Raw genomic sequence first — 20808 nt, 5'->3', positions numbered from 1 at the left:
TTGGCCTAAAATGAACAGTAACAACAATGAACAAGCAAAAGCTACAGCAAATGCAAAGAACACTGTATCCTTTGTGTGTTTTCCGTGTCTATCACATTGGTGGCCTCCACCACACTCCCTTTACCCAAGCTCACACACATGTCATTTTACCATGGAAACTCAACACAACTCTTCTGCGTTAACAGTGCACCAGGAGTCCATGAGAGGTTTAGCCTCTCTGGCTTCCTGACCCCGCGCTGGGCAACAGTCCTATGCCTATTCCCATAGGAGGTCTTAAATAGGCTTCTTCAGAGATATATGTTCCTCATACCCCCTGACTACCAGTATGCATTGGTCTTACAAGTAGGTAAAAAATGCAGAGGAGAAAAGATGGAATATCAAATGTAGGCACTAAGGTAAGCCATTATAGAAGTATGGACAAGTAATCCATGTATGTTTGGATCTGTTTTCTAGTAGACACAAGCAACCATGGTACCAACCTTCAGAGGGGCAGGGTTCCTTCATCATTCCTGTGGTCGCTAACCCTGCCATGCTTTATCCCAAGTTCTCTTCCCAATGAGGGCTACCCAAGGGTTGTACAGACCAGCACACTTCTAAAAAGCCTTGTTTAGTTTCCACACTAAATAAAACAAATCCATAGACCTCTAGACCCAACCCACCTCCACGGCTTTGTGAGGGAGGTAAAGAGTATAGACAACAGCATTGAATCTAGACAGCTTCAGACTCTCAAGGACTCTTTCAGGATAAGTCAACCTAGAGGCCACCAACAGCCCTTTGAGAAAGAAAGCTCTCTCACTCTTCCAATGAACCCAGTAGCTTCTCAGAGCCAGGGAGAGAGAAGCCATTTGTTTGATCCAAGCCTCTCTAACAGGCCAGCTAAAATACACTGTTTAGTGTTTCTTCAAATTTCACTATTTAAATCTGGAGTCTATCTCCTGATGCCAGTTTTCCTCTGCTGAGGAAGGTGGAAAGGTCTTTCACTTTCTGACTTCCTCTTAGCTTGGGTTTTACCTGATTGTCTTCTACTCAATGTGCCTAACCCAGAAATGTTCCTGCTCAAAGGAAAGACAGAGACAAAAAAAAATGGAACAGAGACTGAAGGAAAGGCCATCCAGAGACTGCCCTACCTAGGGATCCATCCCATCTGCAGTCACCAAATCCCCCACACTATTGCTGATGCTAAGAAGCGCTTGCTGACAGGAGCCTGGTATGGCTGTTCCATGAGAGTTTCTACAGCACCTGAGCAATACAGATGCAGATACTCACAGCCAACCATTGAACTGAGTCTGGGGACCCCAGTGAAAGGTTAGGGGAAGGACTGAAGGAGCTGAAGGGGATTGCAACCCCATATGAAGAATAATATCAACTAACTGTACCACCCAGAGCTCCCAGGGACTAAGCTAAAGAGCATACATGGAGGGATCCATGGCTCCAGAAACATATGTAGCAGAGGATGGCCTTATCTGACATCAACAGGAGGGGAGGCCCTTGGTCCTGTGGAGGCTTGATGTCCCAGTGTAGGGGGATGCTAGAGTGAAGATAGGAGTGGGTAAGTAGGTGGAGGAGCACCCTCATAGGGGCAAAGGAGAAGGGGGAGAGGGGAGATGGATGAGGTATTTGTGGAGGGGTAACCAGGAAGGGGGATATCATTTGAAATGTAAATGAATAAAATGATAAATTAAAAACAAACAAACAAAAAAATCGTCTCCAGAACCAAACAGCCATGGGTAATCTGAACCTTTCGGAGTCTAGCAGGGATGGGGTCTCCTCCTCTGCACAGTCTATGGCTGAAGCACACTATATACACTACACACACACACACACACACTAGATGGCATTACACTTTTTCACACTCTGTTCTAACCAGTCTGTCCTACCCTCTTCCATTCTGTAGTTGAAAATTCTCTTAGGGAACCAAGAGATTTTTATAAGCAGTCCTATACTTGATTTCATGTGATACTTGGGGAATGGGGTTATAGACAAGAAGCCCGTAGACCTGGGAGGTCCCCGCCATTACCATCTGGGCTTAACGCTCAGGCAGAAAATAAAGGAAAACCTGAGCCTTCAGAATGAGACTCTGACGCTGTCCCTGCCTCTCTAGAGCTTTGAATAGAGCCATCAACTTGGAAAGCCTATTGTCTCGAATCTCTGATCCTTCGAAGATTCTTCTTGGTTGACTGAAGGTCATTCATCTCCGCAATGCCTCTTCATCAATTTTGAGAAGCCAATACCTATATTCAAATAATCTACAGATTCAAATAATTGGGCTTCTTTCTAAATTTAAAAAAAAAATGCTGTGCCCCTCCAAGGATCTTAGAATGGTTAAATTAAATTTCTTTACATATTAAATATTTCATATCTGTGTGTGTATATGTGTGGGGAGTTTCATTCAGTCTTTACTAGGTTTCCACAGCTCTGGCTGGTTTCCTCAGCTTAGAGCAGTAAAGCCAACCCTCAGGTCAGGTGACACCACTGTGAATCTGCACGTTACCCATCTTTGAAAGTGAGACCCACAGACCCAAACTGCATTTATCCAGTAAAACTAATGCCCCTGCCTGCTGCTATCCACAAAAGGCTATACTCAAACTTAGGGAGAATACAATGTTCTTTTAAGTTTTAACAAGAAAGAAAAGGGGCAACAATGAATAGGATATGTCAAATGTAAATGTATATTCCAAGGAAACACAGAGCAGTTTGCCCTGGTGACAAGTTTTCGCTGCTCGGCCTTACATAAAGTTGGCTCCAAACTGAAGCTCTGTTTTCTAGGGCAGAACATTCTTGAAAGGTCAAGTTGGGTACTCAAAGACAAAATGAAATAATCATCCAATTAACTCAATTTGCTAGCCTACCTAATTAAGATTTCTTTTTTTTAAAGATAGATTTAAAAAAAAGTCATCATCTACATCATTTCCACAACTTTCCTTTTCATTTCAGCTGGGGAATGTGTTCCTTTTGAAAATGAGTTTATGAGTGTAATATCAAAGGTTTTCTTTCCGTGCAATGCTTTAGGGGAGGGCCCAGCTTTTACGGGTACCTTTTAATTTTCTCTACTGTTCTCAGTGTCTTAGCACTGTACCTATTAAAGTGTTTACTGCATGTGAGAAGGACATTGGGTGAATGATGGCTTCCATGTTTGCAACAGGGAGTCAGCCCTAAATCTGAGGAGGTCAAGAAAATTCTAATCGACAGTAAGCATGCTTGAGCAGTAAAGCCTACCCTCGCACTGAGAGTGGGAACGGCATTTCCCTTCCCTTGCTTAGCTACAGATGTGCTGAACTGATCTTGGACTCTGAGAAAGAGAAGAGGCAACCTTCTGAGGCAACAATGGCAGCCATCAGTTTCAACACTTGGTAAAACTTTTAGCTCTAAACCTTACTTTTGGCTGTCCGAGTGGAAACTTAACATGAGCTTACTTACTTGAACAGTTCATTCTCTTTCTCTCTCTCTCTCTTTTTTTTTCTGCAATGGAAAATAATTTAGCCACTTGGACATAAACACTTATTATTTTAAAAAAGAAAATCTAGTAAATTCCTTCAGTTAAAAAAAAATCGCTGCAGATGTAAAGCTCATTAGCCACACCCTGGTTATCCCAGTTGTTTCTGTAGAATTCTTTACAGACATCAAGATCACACCATACCATTAGTTGCTGCCAGTGTGAATGAACATCATAAACAGGAAAATAAGACATTCATCTCCGAGTTGTAAGTAATAATGTGACACAGCACCATTTATTAAAAACACATGTAGGCGCTCTAACTGGCTCTAGTAGGCCAACACTCAGAGGGCAGACAAATCAAGGACAGTATATTCTATCCTTGGTCTGAACCACACTGATCTTTCAAGCCAAGTGGTTCCCCACCCCGCAAGATAAACATAGGGCTTGAAGCCCCGGAGGGGATGAGCGTCATTTACAACAGCTCTGCAGAGGGCACTGGGTGTGAAAGACTGAGAAATAATGAGAGAAAACACCACGACCTTCTTAAAATAATCATTGGAGCTCTCGGGAAGGTGACGTGCTCTGTTACACCACCCCAGTGATTCTTTTTTCCTTATTTATTAAACTGGCACAAACGTTTATGGGTTAGAGACTCTTAAAACACTGCTATAAAATAAATGCATGGCACTGCCATGTATACCCACATGCGTGGGCATCCCTGTGATATGAGACGTCGGTGCCTGTTTATAAGCGCCTGAACTGGGGCACTAGCAACCTGCTGGAGTAATCCGATATCAAGATGAAACATGTGAACTTAAGCGTGAGACCTCTTCAATAGACAGAGGTGACACCGGGATGAGTTTTAAGCATCTGGGTTTAAACATCATCTTCTCCAGACATCTTTGCCCGCCACTCCTCTCACTGGTGATAAATGGCGCCTTGGTTTGCCCAAGTTTCCAGTCGCCCTCATAGAGGACCACCTTGAAGGAGCGAGGAAAAGGTTTAGTCATGGCTTCTATTTCACTATTCAAAGGCAATACATTCTAGTTAAATCGACAATTAATAGGTCACCGCCAAAATAGCAGTGTATCGGTCCTGTTAATACACAATCCCCACAGTTGATAATGGGCCCTGTGTATTCAGCAAGCCCCTATATGCACACAGCTCAGCCACTAAAATCCCCTTTCAGGTGGACAGGGCTATATGGGAAGATGAGCTAGAACGAGTCTATAAAAGTCAGCTCCATTCACTGTTTTATTTTTCAGCCAAAGGGCTTTAAATGGCATCCAGAAACTCACTCGGAATGTGAAGCAGGAGAAAAGACTGACGCACAGAGCCTGGCTTTATGACCACACAAAAGGACAAATGACCCTTGCCCAAGCCCTCTCGCTGTGAAACGGTCCCTAAAGTTCATCTGCAGAGTGAAAAATTGTGGTGAGGTCGCGTGTGGATGAGTCCAGCAAAAGCGAGGATTGGTCACGGGTCTGTCGCCCATTGTAGCCGCATCCCAGGCGTGTATAGGGCTCTGTGGGAAAGTATCGGCCTCCTAAAGAGAAGCTCCGAAGCCTGCAGCTCATTAAACAGCAACATTTGCTGCCTCGCTTGTCGGGAGTCATTCTGTGGGAGGGAAACTGCTCTCCGAAACTTCCATAAAACACATGAACACATACGGGCCCATGGGCACTGGAAACAACCGTGAGGATGTGGCTTGGGACTCCCCCTTCTCCACTCTCACCTGGCGTGGCTGTGTACCTGTGCAAGGGCCTTCTCGTGCCCCCTGCCTGACTCTCTCTCTCTCCAGCTCATCCTCTGCATGTAGATTTTACAGACACACCAAGACACCTGTGTGCATGAGAGAGCGCAGGCATCACGATGCTCCGTTCAGTTTCTCCGCTTCTTTCCCACACACAGTTGAATTTTGCTTTTATAACGCTCAGAGGCCCGTGCCCTGAAAATATTAACCCCCTTTTATGATCTCGAGTTTCTAATTATTTTCTAGACCTGTGACTTTCTTAGTCATTTTAAGCCTAATGGAAACACCACACAGCGCCCTCTCTTTGCCCGCTTTCCTTTTCCTCGGACCTCCTTTTACAGAGTGTGGCTACAGGTTTCAGAAAAGTGTCAAACTGGTCCCTCTGAGATCCTGTTGTATCAAATGGAAAACAAGCCCTTGCCTTGGCGTGTCAGCTCCGGGCCCAGTGTCGCCCGAAAACCAGCTCACAATCGCTCACTGTGCCTAGGTTTGATAATCTCTGGAAACCTCCTGAATGGAGTCGCTGTGATTTTTAGTGAGGAATTAGCTCCTTGCCGTTGCACTGCCAATTAGCTTCCCGGAGCACATTAAATCCTGCTGCTTTGGTTTACAGAATAGCTGAGGCATTGCTGATGAAGCATTAAAACTTACTTGAAAAAGCTGTGGGGGAGGCTGGGCGTCTGCAGGACCCACCGCAGCACACAGAGTAGAATGGCGGGGCGCTCAGAAGGAAGGGTTTGGAAGGCACTGCAGAGAAAGCATTGATCTCATTGATTAACCGTTTCTTTTACACAATATTCAAAACTCCAGCTTCCCCAAGCCACACACCCCCAAGTGAAAGCACTCCATCACTGAACCTTCCCCTGGATTCTAACTCTTTACTGAAATTAAAGTCATTTTAAAGTGTCAAAGTTCTTGCCAAGTACTTTCCTCGGGATTTGGAAGATGTGGTGGAAAGACTCAAGCCGGTGTGGTTGTAATTACAAATAATGAATAGCGACTGTTCTTTTATACAAGGCACACTAGGGTAATAGTTTGAAAGCAACATCTGCAGTGGTGGACGGGTCCTCCGCATCTGCCCTGGCCAACATGGCAGCTTCTGGCCAAAGACAATTGCCAAGCTCAAATACGGCTAGCTTGAATAGGTACTAAACCTTCAGACCAAATTCATTTAAATTTAAAGAGACTCTTGTGGCTAAGGATTACAGTATTAAATGGCATGGCTCTAAACATTCTACCTACCAAGAAACACGTTTAAATGTCTGGTTGTTTTTAAGAGATTGTATCATCCTCAGTGTTCATTTTCAGGTTCTATGAAAGATGTGGCTAGCTGGATTCTCGGGATGGTAAGAGAGGATTTCTTGAGCAGCTCCATGATAAAAAGAACTGTTTCTGATCCCAGCCACTTCTCTTAAAGTATTTACAAAATCACATTGCCTCTCATGGTAAATCTAGTTGCCAGAGAGCATGCTGTAGTAAGTCAGCCCTTAACTCTGTTCTGCTCAGTTTATTCAAACACAGGATTCATAAAGCTGTCAAGAGATGCTCATGGAATCCTGCGTGTGTTGGAAGGAGACCTAATTGGAGCATCTAAATAATAATGATGGGGTTTATTATTATTATTGTATATTGTTCTGATACCTTAACTACACCATCATAGAGATAACAAATCACTTTACTTAAATAAAATGTAAGAAAAATTTTGAACTCCCTTCCTCATTCCATAGAAAAACAGCTCTAAGGACTACCATGGACTCTAATAGACTGTTGTTATGACTGTCAGGCCTGGTTAAATGCTTCAACATATCATCTTCTTTTTTAAAAAAAAAGCATTAATACAGTATAAATATGGGTTATGATTCCTGAAAGTGGACACCTGCTGTTAGTATAAGTCTGAACCCAGTGACGTCATATTCAGGGGCAGGCAACTCCTACCTCGTTACTGAGACAACCACTCCCAGAATTTACCTGTCTCGCTCACCTGCACCTGGGAAGTTACAGGTCATCACCCACTTAAATAGTTGGGACCGCCCCAACCTGCCTCTCTTTCTCTTCTCTTCACCATTTCCCTGCTTCTCTCTCTCTCACCCCTCTCTCTAAATAAATCCCTCCCTGTGGAACCGGATCGGCCTCGCGTTGTCTGTCCAAATCGTGCCCGAATTCTAACACCTGCTTTTACCCTGACATACATGGCAGCATTACCTGACATACTATAGTCGGATTTTTAATAACTAAAATAATTTTAAATGAAGAACAGGAAGGGAAGAGAGATAAGAGATTAACCTAGTTCTTCACCCCAGAACACCCTCAAATATGGTATCTTTTGAGACTGATGACCTTAAAATCTAAATTTCAACCTGAAAATATTTTTACTATTTTCTCTTATCTCCATGTGGCAACATCTTTGCTTTTCTTGATCACACTAGATAATCTTATTCCAATATGCATACACACATATTTAAACAATGTGATATTTTCAGACTTGCACTCTTAAACCAAAAAGCATGTAGTTATTTTAACCAATGTCTTTATTTATGCTACGATAAAACAAATAGATTGCCCAAGAGAAGTGTTTATGGTATTTGCAGAATCCCAGGGGCCTTAAAATTGTAAACTAGTTAAAAGCCCAGTATCTATTCCCCATCACATAATGTTGAGATATCAATATTACTGCATTTACTTATTTAACATCTGAGTGTCTCTAAGACAGAAAGCAAAGTTTCAATGCTGTTTTGAAAACTGGTAACTGAGCAAAGAGAGGAAATGACACATTAGTTTTGTTTTCCAAAATTAACAAAAAAGTACCTTTGTTACTATTATGAATTGTTCTAGTGTTCACCATAAAACCATCACAGAAATGATTATCTTATTTGGATTTGACATTTTATAAGAGTAGTCCATGATATCATAACAGTGTGGTCACCTAAACAAGATCTCCATAGTGTCACCAAGTGACATTCCAACATAGCTGGAGAAAAAGCTCACAAGGCCCCAGCACCAGAGGAAGAGATACAGGCAATGGTCAACCGGTAAGAGAGAAAAGCAGTCTTCTTAAGAGACAAGCTGCCTGACACGTTGTCCAATCCCAAGGGGTCAGCCTTAACCACACATACATATATGCAACACCAAGGAGACTCAGCATATATGCATTAAGGAGAAGTCGTGAGGTTGGGAGATAGTAGAAGGATGTGGGGGTGGTTGAAGGGAGAGAATATGGACTGGAAATGATGTAAACACAGCACCCTTGTGTGAAATTCTCAAAACAGAGTTTAAAGACGAGTATGGTCTTTTTAAGACTACCTTTCCATTACTACTATGGATATAGAAAGTTGCATCTTTGAGTTTATTTTCAAGCAGTTCTGTTAACTTGTTACCTCTCCAAAAGTTCTTGGCATAATTAAACATGGCTATCAGGATTTTAGGCTTGCCTTTGTATTTTCTCAGTAGGGAAAAAAAAGCAAAATTCAACAATGTTACAACTATGTATATAATATTAAACATCTACCATGTTATCTGGATGTATCAAAACCGTGCATATCCATCTGGGATTTGTCCAAGTTTAGAATATAGAAGGCCACACACCAGTGGCATGCAAAACAATGCTAGGTATAAATAAAGTACACATTGTCCTATTGTAAGAAAATAGTTCCCAGGCTTAGGCTGTGGCCCTAATGATGGAAAAATAATAGATTAAAAAAATAAAAAGTTTACATGAGACAAGATAGCAGTCAAGCTCCCATGTGATCAGTGTTCTTTTGAAAAAATATGATCAGATGTTAATGCAGAAAAGCTTTCATTGAGCTGTCTGCTATAGTACCATGCATTGCTCTATTTGAAATTTGTAAATAAAGTGACACCAAAAATCTGTACCAACAGAAATAGAATCAAGATCTACAGTCATTCTAATTAGGGCAGTAGGAAACTGGCTTCCATGCTGTGATGTGACCAGACTGGCAGTTCTTTTGTGCAGAACGATTTTACCACCTCAAATCATCTCTTTGATACACACGTTTAACAGGAGATTAGTCAGCTCCAGATCGCTATACATAAATACACCTTATTTAGGCTGGCTTATGTGGAAAGAACTGTGAAATCCCAATTAAGTGCCCCTTTTTTCACATCTGACAGAAGCCAAGCGCCAGTGCATCTGAGTCTGTGACGGCGAGAGTGCTGAATGGCCATAGAAATCAACATTGCAACTAACCCAAAGCCCTCTAAATAGACCTGACACTTTTAATATTTGTAAACAACATACTTTTTTTTGAAGCCGTGAGTCCAAGTCAAACTGAAGGCTGAGGAGAGCAAGTGTTAGGCCGACAGACATCTGAAACCTTTAAACCCTTAGCAACTGCTCTGAAGATGCTCTCAAAATGGCAGGAAAGGGGGCAGTTTAAGCCTCGATAAACATTTCAGATTCTGTCACTGAAGTCTGCATGTGGGTATTTCATCATTTCTCATGGCAGGCTCCCTGGCCAGTAGCTATATTGATAGAGTTTGTGGAGTCCTTGTCGTATGCTGGCCCTGGACTGGCCATGAATTTAGACCATTTGTCTCTCCACTTATTGACACCAGACTTCAAAGCAACAGACACCTGAAATGTGACTGAATTCTTTCAAAAATGTTACACATGAGCAAGATAAACCATCTTGATTCTCACATAATGACTAGTTATTAGGTAGAAGAGTAAGGACACCCCCACTTAGTCAATAAGAGGTGGGTTCTAGAAAGTGAAATTATGCCAGGATTCTCAGGAGAGAAAAGCAACTAGCTTTAGGCCAGGTTGTACAGCAGCACTGTTGAGGCCTACCAATAGGACATTTCTAACTCCATAGTGCACTGACAGATCTAATGTCTTGTGTCTATGGGGAACTTATAAGATAAACAAAATGAGTTAAACATGTTGGAGCTAAGTTAGAATCTATATAACCAAATAACCAAAGTTAAGCATTTGCACACAAAACTCATGAGCCTTCTGCACTCTTGAATCGAGCATTCTACTCACTTGAAGAAACCAAGTCACAACAATGCCAGCTACTTAGAACCTCAGTTAAGTACTGATACCTGATTTAATGATGAAGTAGCCCTTTAAACCAAGTACAGTACGTTTTAATGAATGTACATTAAGTACCATGGCTTCATCCATAAGTGTCCCACAAAGACAGCTATAAGTCCACCTCAAAAGAATAACTTCCTTTTTTTTTATCTTTTTTTTTGAGACAGGGTTTCTCTGTGTAGCCCTGGCTGTCCTAGAACTCACTCTGTAGACAAGGCTGGCCTTGAACTCAGAAATCCACCTGCCTCTGCCTCCCAAGTGCTGGGATTAACGGCCTGTGCCAGCACTGCCTGGCTAAGAATAACTTTCAAGTTACATTTTAATTGTTTTTGTTGTTGTTGTTACTTTCGTTCTTCTTTACTGATGGAGTTACATCTGTAAATGGAGTAATAGCAATATGAATCTTAGCAGTGTGGAAGCCTTTAAGATGTGGTACTGACTGACATGAGATAGTCTCTCAGGGAGAGAATACAAAGTCACCAGTGAGATCTTGGCGATGAGGGGAAGAGGGGAAAAACTCACTCACTAAACCAAATGCAAAATCAACCGAACCAAAACTTGTAGAAAAAGCATAATGGAAAATTAATAATTTTCTACCGTTTTTATGACATCCTTCAAGGGCCAGGTTTTTAGGCGCTGGGAATAAAAACAAATCTAACTGCAGCTTCAAAATACTACACAGCTGAAGAGACTGTCTAGATTAGGGTGGACCCAAAGACAATGCTTTGAAGGGCAGCAAACCTCTGGAGCAGTCAGACCTAAGAACTCCCCATTGCTTAATGAGGCTTTGTGTTCTCACACAGTCAGTTTGAAGCAACCCGTTTGTGTGATCCAGCTGCAAACTTCACCTTCATTCAGCAGGAAAACACGTTAGAGTCCGTCCCTTTACCTTTCTAGACCTCGGGATGCAGCAGAAATGAGCATTTTGGGTTTTGCTTTAAGTATTTGACGGACAGAAAATAACAGATCTTCATGTGTGTGAACAGCTCATGAGAAGATGATTCCAGCAAAATGCTACTCCCTCGATTCCGGCCTTGAAATCTGTGGCAAATATGAACTGCATTCTGTCAAGTGCCAAGGTCTGCACTGTCTGCCAGGACACAAAGGCAAAAGGGAAACTTCCTATTCATCGAAAAATTTTCTTTTCTTTTCTTTTTTTTTTTTAATGAACTTACAGATCTGAATCTCCTAATTGAAAAAAAAAAAAAGAGGTAGTAAAAAATTTCCCAGTACTCCGGATTGCTTTGTTCTATTGAGCCTTGTGCATTCCCCATGAAGATGAAAGTTAAGAATTTCGTACTGTTTCTCCAACCAATGGTTCTTAGCTCTGAAGTCTCATTAGAATCATCTGGATACTACTACACAAAAAATACTGATGCCTGGGCTCCATACCAACTAGCTTAAATCTGACGTGCTATGTAAGAGGACCCTCATATAACATTGGTTCAGAAACTCCACAGGTGTTTATAGTGTCTAGCCCGGATGGCATCACTGAAAAGAATACAGAACAAGACCTAGCATACAGTACTGCTCAAGTGATGGTAGCCTTTTCCCCTGTTGAGATCATGTGTGAGTGAAGGGAGATTCCAAGCCAACACAGGAAAACAAACAGTACAGCCCAGACTTCTGCTGAAATATTTAAGCAAGCAGCTAGACACAGAGATTGCATATCTATAATCCCTGCGTTCAGAAATGTACAAATGATTGGGGGAGAAAACCAAGAAACTATAGTTAGGAAGGCTTAGCTAACAGTGTCTTTAGGCATGAAAACCATCCTTGGATGTTTGAAAATCCTTTAGAAAGCACTCAGAAGGACAAAGGAAGAGGAGGGGCATTCTAGCTAGGAAAGGCCACATGTACAAAGGAATGGGGTATGGGGCAGGTTAAAGACAGCAGTCCAGCTGATGAGACCAGGTCAAAGGAATGAACAGCACAAAGTACAGCTATGAACAGCTCAATGTAGCTACTGAGGCCAAGGCCTTCACTTCATCCCAAAGCAAGTATTTTCATTGTATCTCCAGTCAAAGAAATCATTTCTGTTTTCCAGACTAACTTGGTGATAGGAAAAAAGCTACATTTGAAAATCTCAGTGGGCAGTGTTGGCTCAGTGTTGAAAGGCCCCAAAGTACCTAGTCTGGTGACACTATATTGTGGCAACAGGTACCAATAAGCATATATTTAAATACCTGCACCAACATTCTGATCCAAGACCAAGAAGTGGACTGCCTGGCTTCCCCTCAAGCTACTAGCACCCTGGATCCTTATGGACCAGATTGCAGAAGTCCATGGCCACTGGCTATGCTGTCTCACCAAGCATGGTCCACTCCACAGCACCAAGAAAATTAGCTGGACTTGAGGCCATGTCTTGCTCTTTATACTATAAAGTGGGTGTTTCAGAGGACAATACTATAAAACAATGGCATCTGTAGCTCCCAGAGCATCACCTCTGTGAAATCTCCCTAAATTCCAACTATTTAACACTGTGACCAACTCCTATGCAGGTCTACCCAGGAGCTGGATCCAACAGGCTTCCTGCCATCCCCTTTGGCAGATTTCAAATGGCTACAGTGATCTGATAGTCTCCCTACTACTAAAAAGTGCAGTCTGTTCCTCTCAGGAACAGAAAATGGTCTTGGTGACTTTCTCAACCAAGAGGTTGGCAGGGCCACATTTTAGAACCTCCAAGGTGTGTTGTGTTTAGTTAGAGACTCCAGAATGTCCAGAGTTCCAAAACCCATGTGGGCTTGTTTTCTGAACTCTCCCATTTAGAGCCCAGAAACCATGCAACAAAAAGGTGAAGACACTGAAGAATCCAACTCTGGATGACAAGCTCCAGCTAAGCACCTAGTCACCAGCCAATATCAACCACCAGTCATATGGTGGCGCCGTGGACATGCAGCCCACAGAACCTGGACATCCAGCCGCAGCCTCAGGACATCCCAAGTAAGAACCACTCAGCTGTGCTCAGTCAGCCCACCAAAGAAAGGAAAGTTAATAAATTGGGATTTTTTTTTCTAATCTGCAAAGTGTTGATGTGGATTCTTAAGTACTTTAGCTATGGTTCAATAGAGGAAATGCCTCTCACCTCTTTTCCTGCCTCTAACCAAGGGGCTTTTGAGGCATGGGCTTGAAAGGTCAATGCTGTTGCTAACTTCTGTTCTCATTTTGAAATGAGGCATCTTGAACCACTCTGGACTACACAATCAGTTGCATGAAGCACTTGGATCTAGACCTTAAAATCATACCCGGTTGCTTAAGAGTTGGACATTGATACAACCCTTTAAAATATCCCCAACTTGCCGTTTATGCTTTGGATGAAGGGTTTGCAAAATTTCCATGGTCCAGAAAGTAAACATTTTGGGCTTTGCGTATCAGGGGGTATCTACAACAACCACTGGGTTTTGATCTGTAATGCAAAGCACCTGTAGAAAATATGGAATTATATAGTGTGATCCTGCCCTTCCTTTCAAGGCTCGGAGGGAGTTTCAGACTTCAGGATCAGTGACACTATGGACTTAACGGATGTGACTCAATTAAGTTTGGGGTAGTCTATTAGAAATCTGCTGGCAGTCACAGCTTTAAATACGCCACTCATTCTATTTCCATGGTCACTTAGAATTAAAAAATATTAAGGATGCCAAGGATACCTGCACACGTAATAGAAAGCTGAAAACCCCACCATCTCAGGACTTTTTATAAACAGGAAAGTTATTAAACATTCAGCAACATACATAAAAAGGATCAAACTTCTTGACTTCTTTTCTTTCTTGCTTTTCCCCTTTCCTTTTCCTAGACACTAATAGTTCTAAAAAACAGAGGTCGAAAACTTCACGGCAGGTTTTTGATCTTCAACTTCAGAAAGAATTTTAGTGCCTTAAGTTTACTGTTCACATAACTCACAAAAATACACTCCCGATATAGTCACAACTAATAGCTGGTTGACAACAATGAATAATGCTATTAAAGAGGAAATGAGTTATGGTAACCTTGTATAAAGTGATGAATCGCTCAACATTGCCAAGTTAAATACTGACTGGAGGCTAAAGAGAAAGAAAGATGGAGATTCCATTAAAAGTGGAAACATTACTGAAAGTAAAATAAAGTACTTTGGGAATAAAATATACAAGGGCCCAGTGAGTATGTTATATATTAAGGCAAAAATCCAATTTCTTACACGGATTGTATAAAACAGAATGATCTAATGAAGCCATAAATGAGGATTATAACAAGCATTCTTAGATAACAATCATATTGTTTCCGTTTAGACTCTGCCTTTTTTACTCCTGGCAAATGCCAGGTGCATTTGAATAAAAACTTATTCATAGTACTTTTACAAGTTGTAGACTTTGTTATATGTATACATAGGCAGGGGTGGGGGAGTGTGACTCACAGAAAACTCTGATCGGTGAATCAATTTTTTTTAAAAAAAGAGGAGCAGGAGGAGGAGATGAAGAGTTACCTGTGCACCCAGGCATGATTGAACACACCTGTAATCTCAGCACTTAAGAGGCTGGCGTGGGAGGAGCACAAGTTCAAAGATATAAATTTGTATAAAATAGAAATAGTTCCAAGCCAGAATGGGTTACGTTGTGAGATCCAGGTTCAAGAATCCAAATGAATGAGACAGACTCTGAAGTTACAGTCAATGTCAACAACACAAATCTGGTCGTTAAAGGGTGGATGGCAGAATAAATGAACTATTACCCACTTGAAAGCAGGAACGGGTTTGTTTAAATCGCTTAAGAGAAACCTCCCTTGTGTACTCTTGCAACCAAAGAAGTGGAACGCATTTTAATACACAATGACAAAGCAGAACTTCCGCATGGACAGCGGTCCTTTGCTAACAAGTTGCCATCCTGTCTACCTGGCTAAGTACAACCTTCTTAGAGTAAACAGAGATGTTTTCTGGTGAGAACAGGAGCAGGAAGGAGGCAGCACACTGAGGAAGGAGACAGCAGAACCTGACAGAAACAGATAGAGAGGAGGAGGTGATACAGAGCTGACAGGACTCACAGGGCTCAAGTAAAATCCTAGCACCAGAGGAAAGATAAAATCACCCTAGATTATCTCAACTTGCCCAGCACACAAGGCCTCCTTATCTGGTGCAGCCATGAACCCCTCCCCCAAATTCGGTTTAAATTCCATGTGATGTATATTCAAGCCATTGTACCTCTTAATCCCTGAAGTTACTAAAGTAGGAATTACATGGAAGAACCAAAACTTGTCTAAAACTTGTCACTTATTCCTGCTGTGTTATGAAATAGCAGTGGCTTCCCTCCTCAGCCTAAAGAAGTCTGTGCTCGCTGCTGGGAGAAAAGTAGGTTCTGAGGCTGGAGGCAACTGTAACATACATGCACTATTCCAAATCAGATGCTATTTTAGAGGGAGGGTGGCTTTCTCCGTCAGCACTAAAGGGCCTGTTAATGCTATTCAGGATTAAAAACTGCTTCTTGAATCTAAAGAAGTTGGTTAACTTGGGGATTATGCAATAAAAAAAATTGCTCAGAATTTTTCATGTATTATGTAATCCATATCTATGTTAACTACAAAGATGTGCTAAGCAGGTTACAAAAATATGCAGATATACTAAGAATTTGGTTCTGTGACTCCCAGCCAAATTTGGCAGAGGCAATGGGCAGAACAAAGAGCAGCTGATGGCTACCATCTCACTCTGAATCTCATGCTCTTGCTGCCCTGGTTCTGGTCAGCGTCATTAATATTCCTGGTTCCAAGGTTTCAATTCACCAAAACTCAAAGCTAGGGAATCCATTACCAGTATACATGACAAGCTGTGGGCAGAACCTGATGTTAAAGACTTCCGAACCATTTCTCACCAAGTGCTTAAAAACTTTTATAGAGTCACCATGTCGGTGTATCTCAAGGAAGGGAGAATAAAAAGTCATAATGTAAAACTTAAGCACAATAGGTAAGACAGGGTCAAGAATTCATAGGGCAACAATTCTCTTGAAAGACGGATGATGGATGAGACAGTGAGAAAACACATTAAATGTTTGATGGTAAAAAGCAACCCCAGATGAATGACGGGGGAAAAAGAAGCCACCATTCTTGCTTTTCTGAGCTACACAATATGACATATAAATTAAGACAACTTAGAGAATGTTTAACTCGTTTATCCAGGGTAACAACTTGCTTTCCAATCCTTTCAAATACGCAAATGGATTTAATAACTAGTAAAGTACTTTTGTATCCTGTACTTTCTAAACATTTTAAACAAATGTCATTAAAACGCAAAGTTACTTGTTACACTTAGTTGGAAGAAAATCGACGGCACAATCAGCCACAGGAAATTCACATGACCTTCTCATAACTAGGAGAAATTCATATTTGTTTTCTTTTGTAAATTACAAGAACCTCCTTTAAATATAAAAGAGGTGAACATTCCAAGATGCACAGTATTTTCCAGATAACAAGTTTTGGGGATATTTACTTTCCTACTTAGAGTTTCACTTGCAAAGCCTTCTGACTCCCACTAATAAACTATGAGTTGGAGATGTCTTTCTTTCAGATAAAAAGTAGACGTGACTGTTTATTACCTGCTGTCAGTAAGTGTGTCTCCCCGGAGCCTTCAGAGAGGTCCTTTAGTGTTGACAGTTTTAAACTACAAAAACTGCTTGGCAGCATGCTGACTATAACCTCTTCTCCCCAAAGTATTCAAACTTGTTGATTCTCGGGGACTAAGCAGGGAAGCTCTGCTTTCACCCCTGTCCTGTGGAGCTGGAGACCCCGTTCTCAGCTACAGACTCTTTTCCTGGTTTTATTCCTTTGGTCGGACTCCGTGAGGTCTAAATATATCTCTTACTTTCATACAGGGGATGCAAGACCAAGTCGAGGTAGCAGACTGAAGACTGAGGTGGTATTTTGTTTGTTGGTTGGTCGGTTGGTTGGTTGGCTGGTTGGTTTCATCTCTTGGGAGTCCATACACATTTAAAATGGCACTTAGGCCAGGAACAAAATTAGCAGGTGAAATAATTTTGTTATAGAAAACAATTGCCATGCCAAAGGCTACCTCCTGGCCGACTGTGAGGATTAAAGCAGCTAGCCATTCTGTAAATGATTGGTGACTGAGAGTGCTGACTGCAGACAAAGTCACTGCTCACTCAGTGACTGTGGCAATCGCCCAAAGACCTCAAGCTTTGCCTAGCGAGTGAGATCTACGGTGTCAGTAATAGGACATAATTAACGAAGTGAGGATACAGACGGTGGATCGGATCATCGACTTTGGACAGTGTGACCTATATAAAGCAACTGTGGTAATTTCTCACCCACCAGTTCGTCGAGAGTGTCAACAAATTAAGGTCGGGCAAGAACAACAACAAAAACCAAAAAACAAAAACACAAACAAACAAACAAAAAAACAATGGTAGGATGCTTGTCTGCACCAGTTCTATCTCCTATCTCTTGCACTGACCAAAACCAAGCCAAACAAACAAAAGAACATAACTAGTGATTCCTCACACGTTTTTTCCGAAAGAGATCTATTGTTGTCTTTGGAAGTGGGGAAAGAGTCTTTCTCAGAAGCCTACAGAATGTCAGTCACAGGCTAGGGATGCACAGCGTTTGCTTGCGCAGTTTGTGCAAGACTTTGAGGTCAGCCCTCAGCTGAGGAAGACCAGCCACGCCCCCTCACCTGATCTCCCGCTGATCCATCCTTAAAGCTACTGTCAATTTACAACTGAAGAACTGCTAGAAGAAAGGGTTCCTGTATTTACTGAAACAGGACAGCACCATTTAAAAAGGAAGCCGTGCTCAGAAAACTGTACTCTCTTCTAGATTATAAACATAAATGAATGTAAATCCGGTTTTAGGCAGCATATTTGTGGCCACGGATTTACAGGGGCGGTTTTCCCACTGTCTTCAGATACTTTTTGTAGCTTCAAAAAGTGGGTCCTTTCTTCACAAAAAGTGCATTTTGAAACAAAGTTTTGCTTGTTCAAATTAAAATTAACCTAGGAGAAAGTGGAACAAGTGGATCTGTTCCATTCAATGAGGATTGAATAAAACATTTGGTAAAACATACACGGAAACTCTGTGGAGTATTTCAAATTATACTCTCTTAATTACTTAAAAAACACATTTTTTTTTGCATTTGGACACCTGAGTAAGCATACCAGAATCCATATGTTCTTGTGAATGAATGTTGAGAACCCTTTCTCCATTAATTACAAAATTTAGAATGGAATGAATGTGTATATGAAATCATTTTGTGAGTAGCTGAGCTATTCATGCTAATTTACACTTAGTATGACCAGTGAAAAGTCAACAGAGGTTACTATTACGTAATGTAACAGGCCTGAAAGTCAGTCACCAGCAACTTAATAATTCTTTAAAAACAACTTCTATGAATACAATCCCAAACCATCAAATCATGCAAACCACCAAATTCCCTTGAACTGTTATTTGTGTGGCGTTATTTACGTATTCGTGGTCACGTGACCCTATCTCCCACATTTCTGACTTCTCATAATTTTTCAGAAAGAGCAGCGTCCACGCTTCTGAGGCATATAAACATGTCGAGGGCACACCGAGCTTGCCTTAACTAGGGCCTGCTCTTCTCCCTGGATGCAAACAGCTTTTCCAGCAATTTAGTTTCTACACTCTGTGAATGAGACCGGTGTTAATAATTTCATTTGTTCCATTCTGTTAGTGGTCATTTCAAGTGAAAGGCCAGGACAGGTTCTAAACACGCTAAATTCTATAAAGCCATTAGCAATAAATTTGATCTGGCAGCTTGCTGGGACAATGGAAACTGCTGAAAGGCGTGTTAGTCATTCTGGACAAACCCACCGGGATTAAAAGAATGAGTTAAGATCGTCTAAGGACGCGGTAAGGAAAAAAAACAAAACCCAGTTGGCTCTCAGTTTCCCAATTGCTTGCCATGGCTGGTTTCAGCTCTACCTTTATTTAACTCAATTGCCCAAAGCCTTCCTCTTCCCAATTCCACTAGTTAGATTTTCTTCACTAAACATATAAATAAACCCAAGGTGCCCTCCTTTAGGTAAATTCCTGTTTATTTGTGAACTTCTTTATTTAGTTATCAACCCAGCGTTTATCAGCAAGCATGGCAGGATGCAAGCGTAGGCCTTGATTACTTTACACCTCAAGCGATCCAAACCCTGAAAGTAAAGAAAGTCCAAAGTTTGCGCTGTGGGCGAGGTCTCCCGCCAGCAAAGCCCCGCAGCACCACCCTGCCAGCAACTTTTCCTGAGAAGCCATGCTGACTTTGGGGGCAGGAGCCAGTCAGCTCGAAATGTCAAATCCCCGAGCTTACCCGCTGAGATCAAACTGCCCAGGTAGCCCAGTCCACCTGTTGAGGGAGGACGCTAGGAAGGAGGAGGGCGGGATAGGGTGGAGAGAAAAGGTATCAGAACCGGTGTCCACAAATGGCATCTGCACCCCAGTTCAGCCCGCTGCAGTGGGCCACCCAGAGCAGCACTCGTGCTGTGAAGGGCTCACAGGTGGGGACTGTGCTGGGTGCTGAGGCTGGCAATAGGGTTCTCTCCGGACTGAGGACCACCTGGAACCAAGGTTTCCCTGGACTGCAGTTTTGCGGGACTGAGGATCTCCTGGGCTGATGCTCTCCTGGCCTGAGGGTTCCCTAGACTGAGGATCCCCTGGGCCAAGCCTCCCCAAAATCCAGGCTCCAGGGCTGAGGCGTCCCTGGACTGAAGTTCCCGTGCTTCAGGGATCCCCTGAACTGAGGCTCTCCTTGGTCCAGGCTCTCCAGAGCTGCGGCTTTCCTGGACTGAAGCTCTCTTGAGGCGAGGTTCCCCTCGACCATAGCTCACCTGGGGCTGAGGGCTGGAAGGCACTGTCCCGCTCCCCCGGCGCCCTGGAAGGGGGCATCTGGAAGGCCCAGCGCGCACCAAAGGGTCCGGCCGGGCACAGCTTGAGCGGCACCGGGCTGGCAGGCAGCGGCCGAAGCTGCGGACACTCGGGACCCGGCGCTGGGCGCGGGGACGGGGGCGCGTGCGTGGGTCCGGCCCCTGCGCGCAGCAAGTTCTCGATCAGGAAACTCTTGCCCAGACTGCCAAAGCCGGGCGCGGGGAGTCCGAGGAGTGCCGAGGACGCCACCACATCCCAGTAAGCTCCGGCCTGGGCCGCCACAGCGCTGGGCAGCATGGTGCGCGCCTGCTGCCCGGGGAGCTGTGGGGGGCGAGTGCGCAGGGACAGGGAGAGGGTGCAGGCAGGATCGGAGCTGCCGGGTGCGTTCTTGGCCCTCAGCGGCTCCCCTGGCAGCGTCCGGGAACAGTCTGCAGATCCGGACAAGGTTTTCTCGACCGGGATGGAAGGTGTGTCCGGCCCATCCATTCATGTCATCCTGCCCACAAAGTGACAGATGCGGCCAACAATGAGGGCCGTGAGAGTCCGGGCTCTGGCGAGGGGAGGGGACTCTTGCTGAGGAGGTGGGCGTGGAGGGGACGGGAAAGGGGCGCTGCCACTCTGCCTGCCAAGCCTTGACCCTGCTCCTGGAGCCCCAGGACCTCTGGTATTGGTTATCATGAACTCCAGGGGACGTGAACTCGGTCTCTGAAGCCTGGTTGCCAT

General features: G+C 43.1%; 1 protein-coding gene across 1 annotated transcript in view; it reads right to left on the bottom strand.

Annotated features, from left to right (window-relative positions):
* Nucleotides 1-20580, bottom strand: part of Dbx2 (developing brain homeobox 2) — a 31332-nt gene extending 10752 nt beyond the window's left edge. The window contains exons 1-2 of the mRNA XM_028789328.1: nt 20049-20580; nt 5841-5936 (exon numbers count right to left, since the gene is read on the bottom strand). Of these exons, the coding sequence (XP_028645161.1) occupies nt 5841-5936; nt 20049-20571 (619 nt within the window). The 5' untranslated portion in view covers nt 20572-20580. The remainder of the gene's footprint in view (nt 1-5840; nt 5937-20048) is intronic.
* Between the last annotated feature and the right edge of the window lie 228 nt (nt 20581-20808).

Source organism: Grammomys surdaster, unplaced genomic scaffold (genome assembly GCF_004785775.1).
Source record: "Grammomys surdaster isolate TR1022 unplaced genomic scaffold, NIH_TR_1.0 125818, whole genome shotgun sequence".
NCBI classification, from domain to species: Eukaryota; Metazoa; Chordata; class Mammalia; order Rodentia; family Muridae; genus Grammomys; species Grammomys surdaster.
The sequence above is the reverse complement of the archived record's forward strand: the minus strand, read 5'-3'. Positions and strand labels throughout refer to the sequence as shown.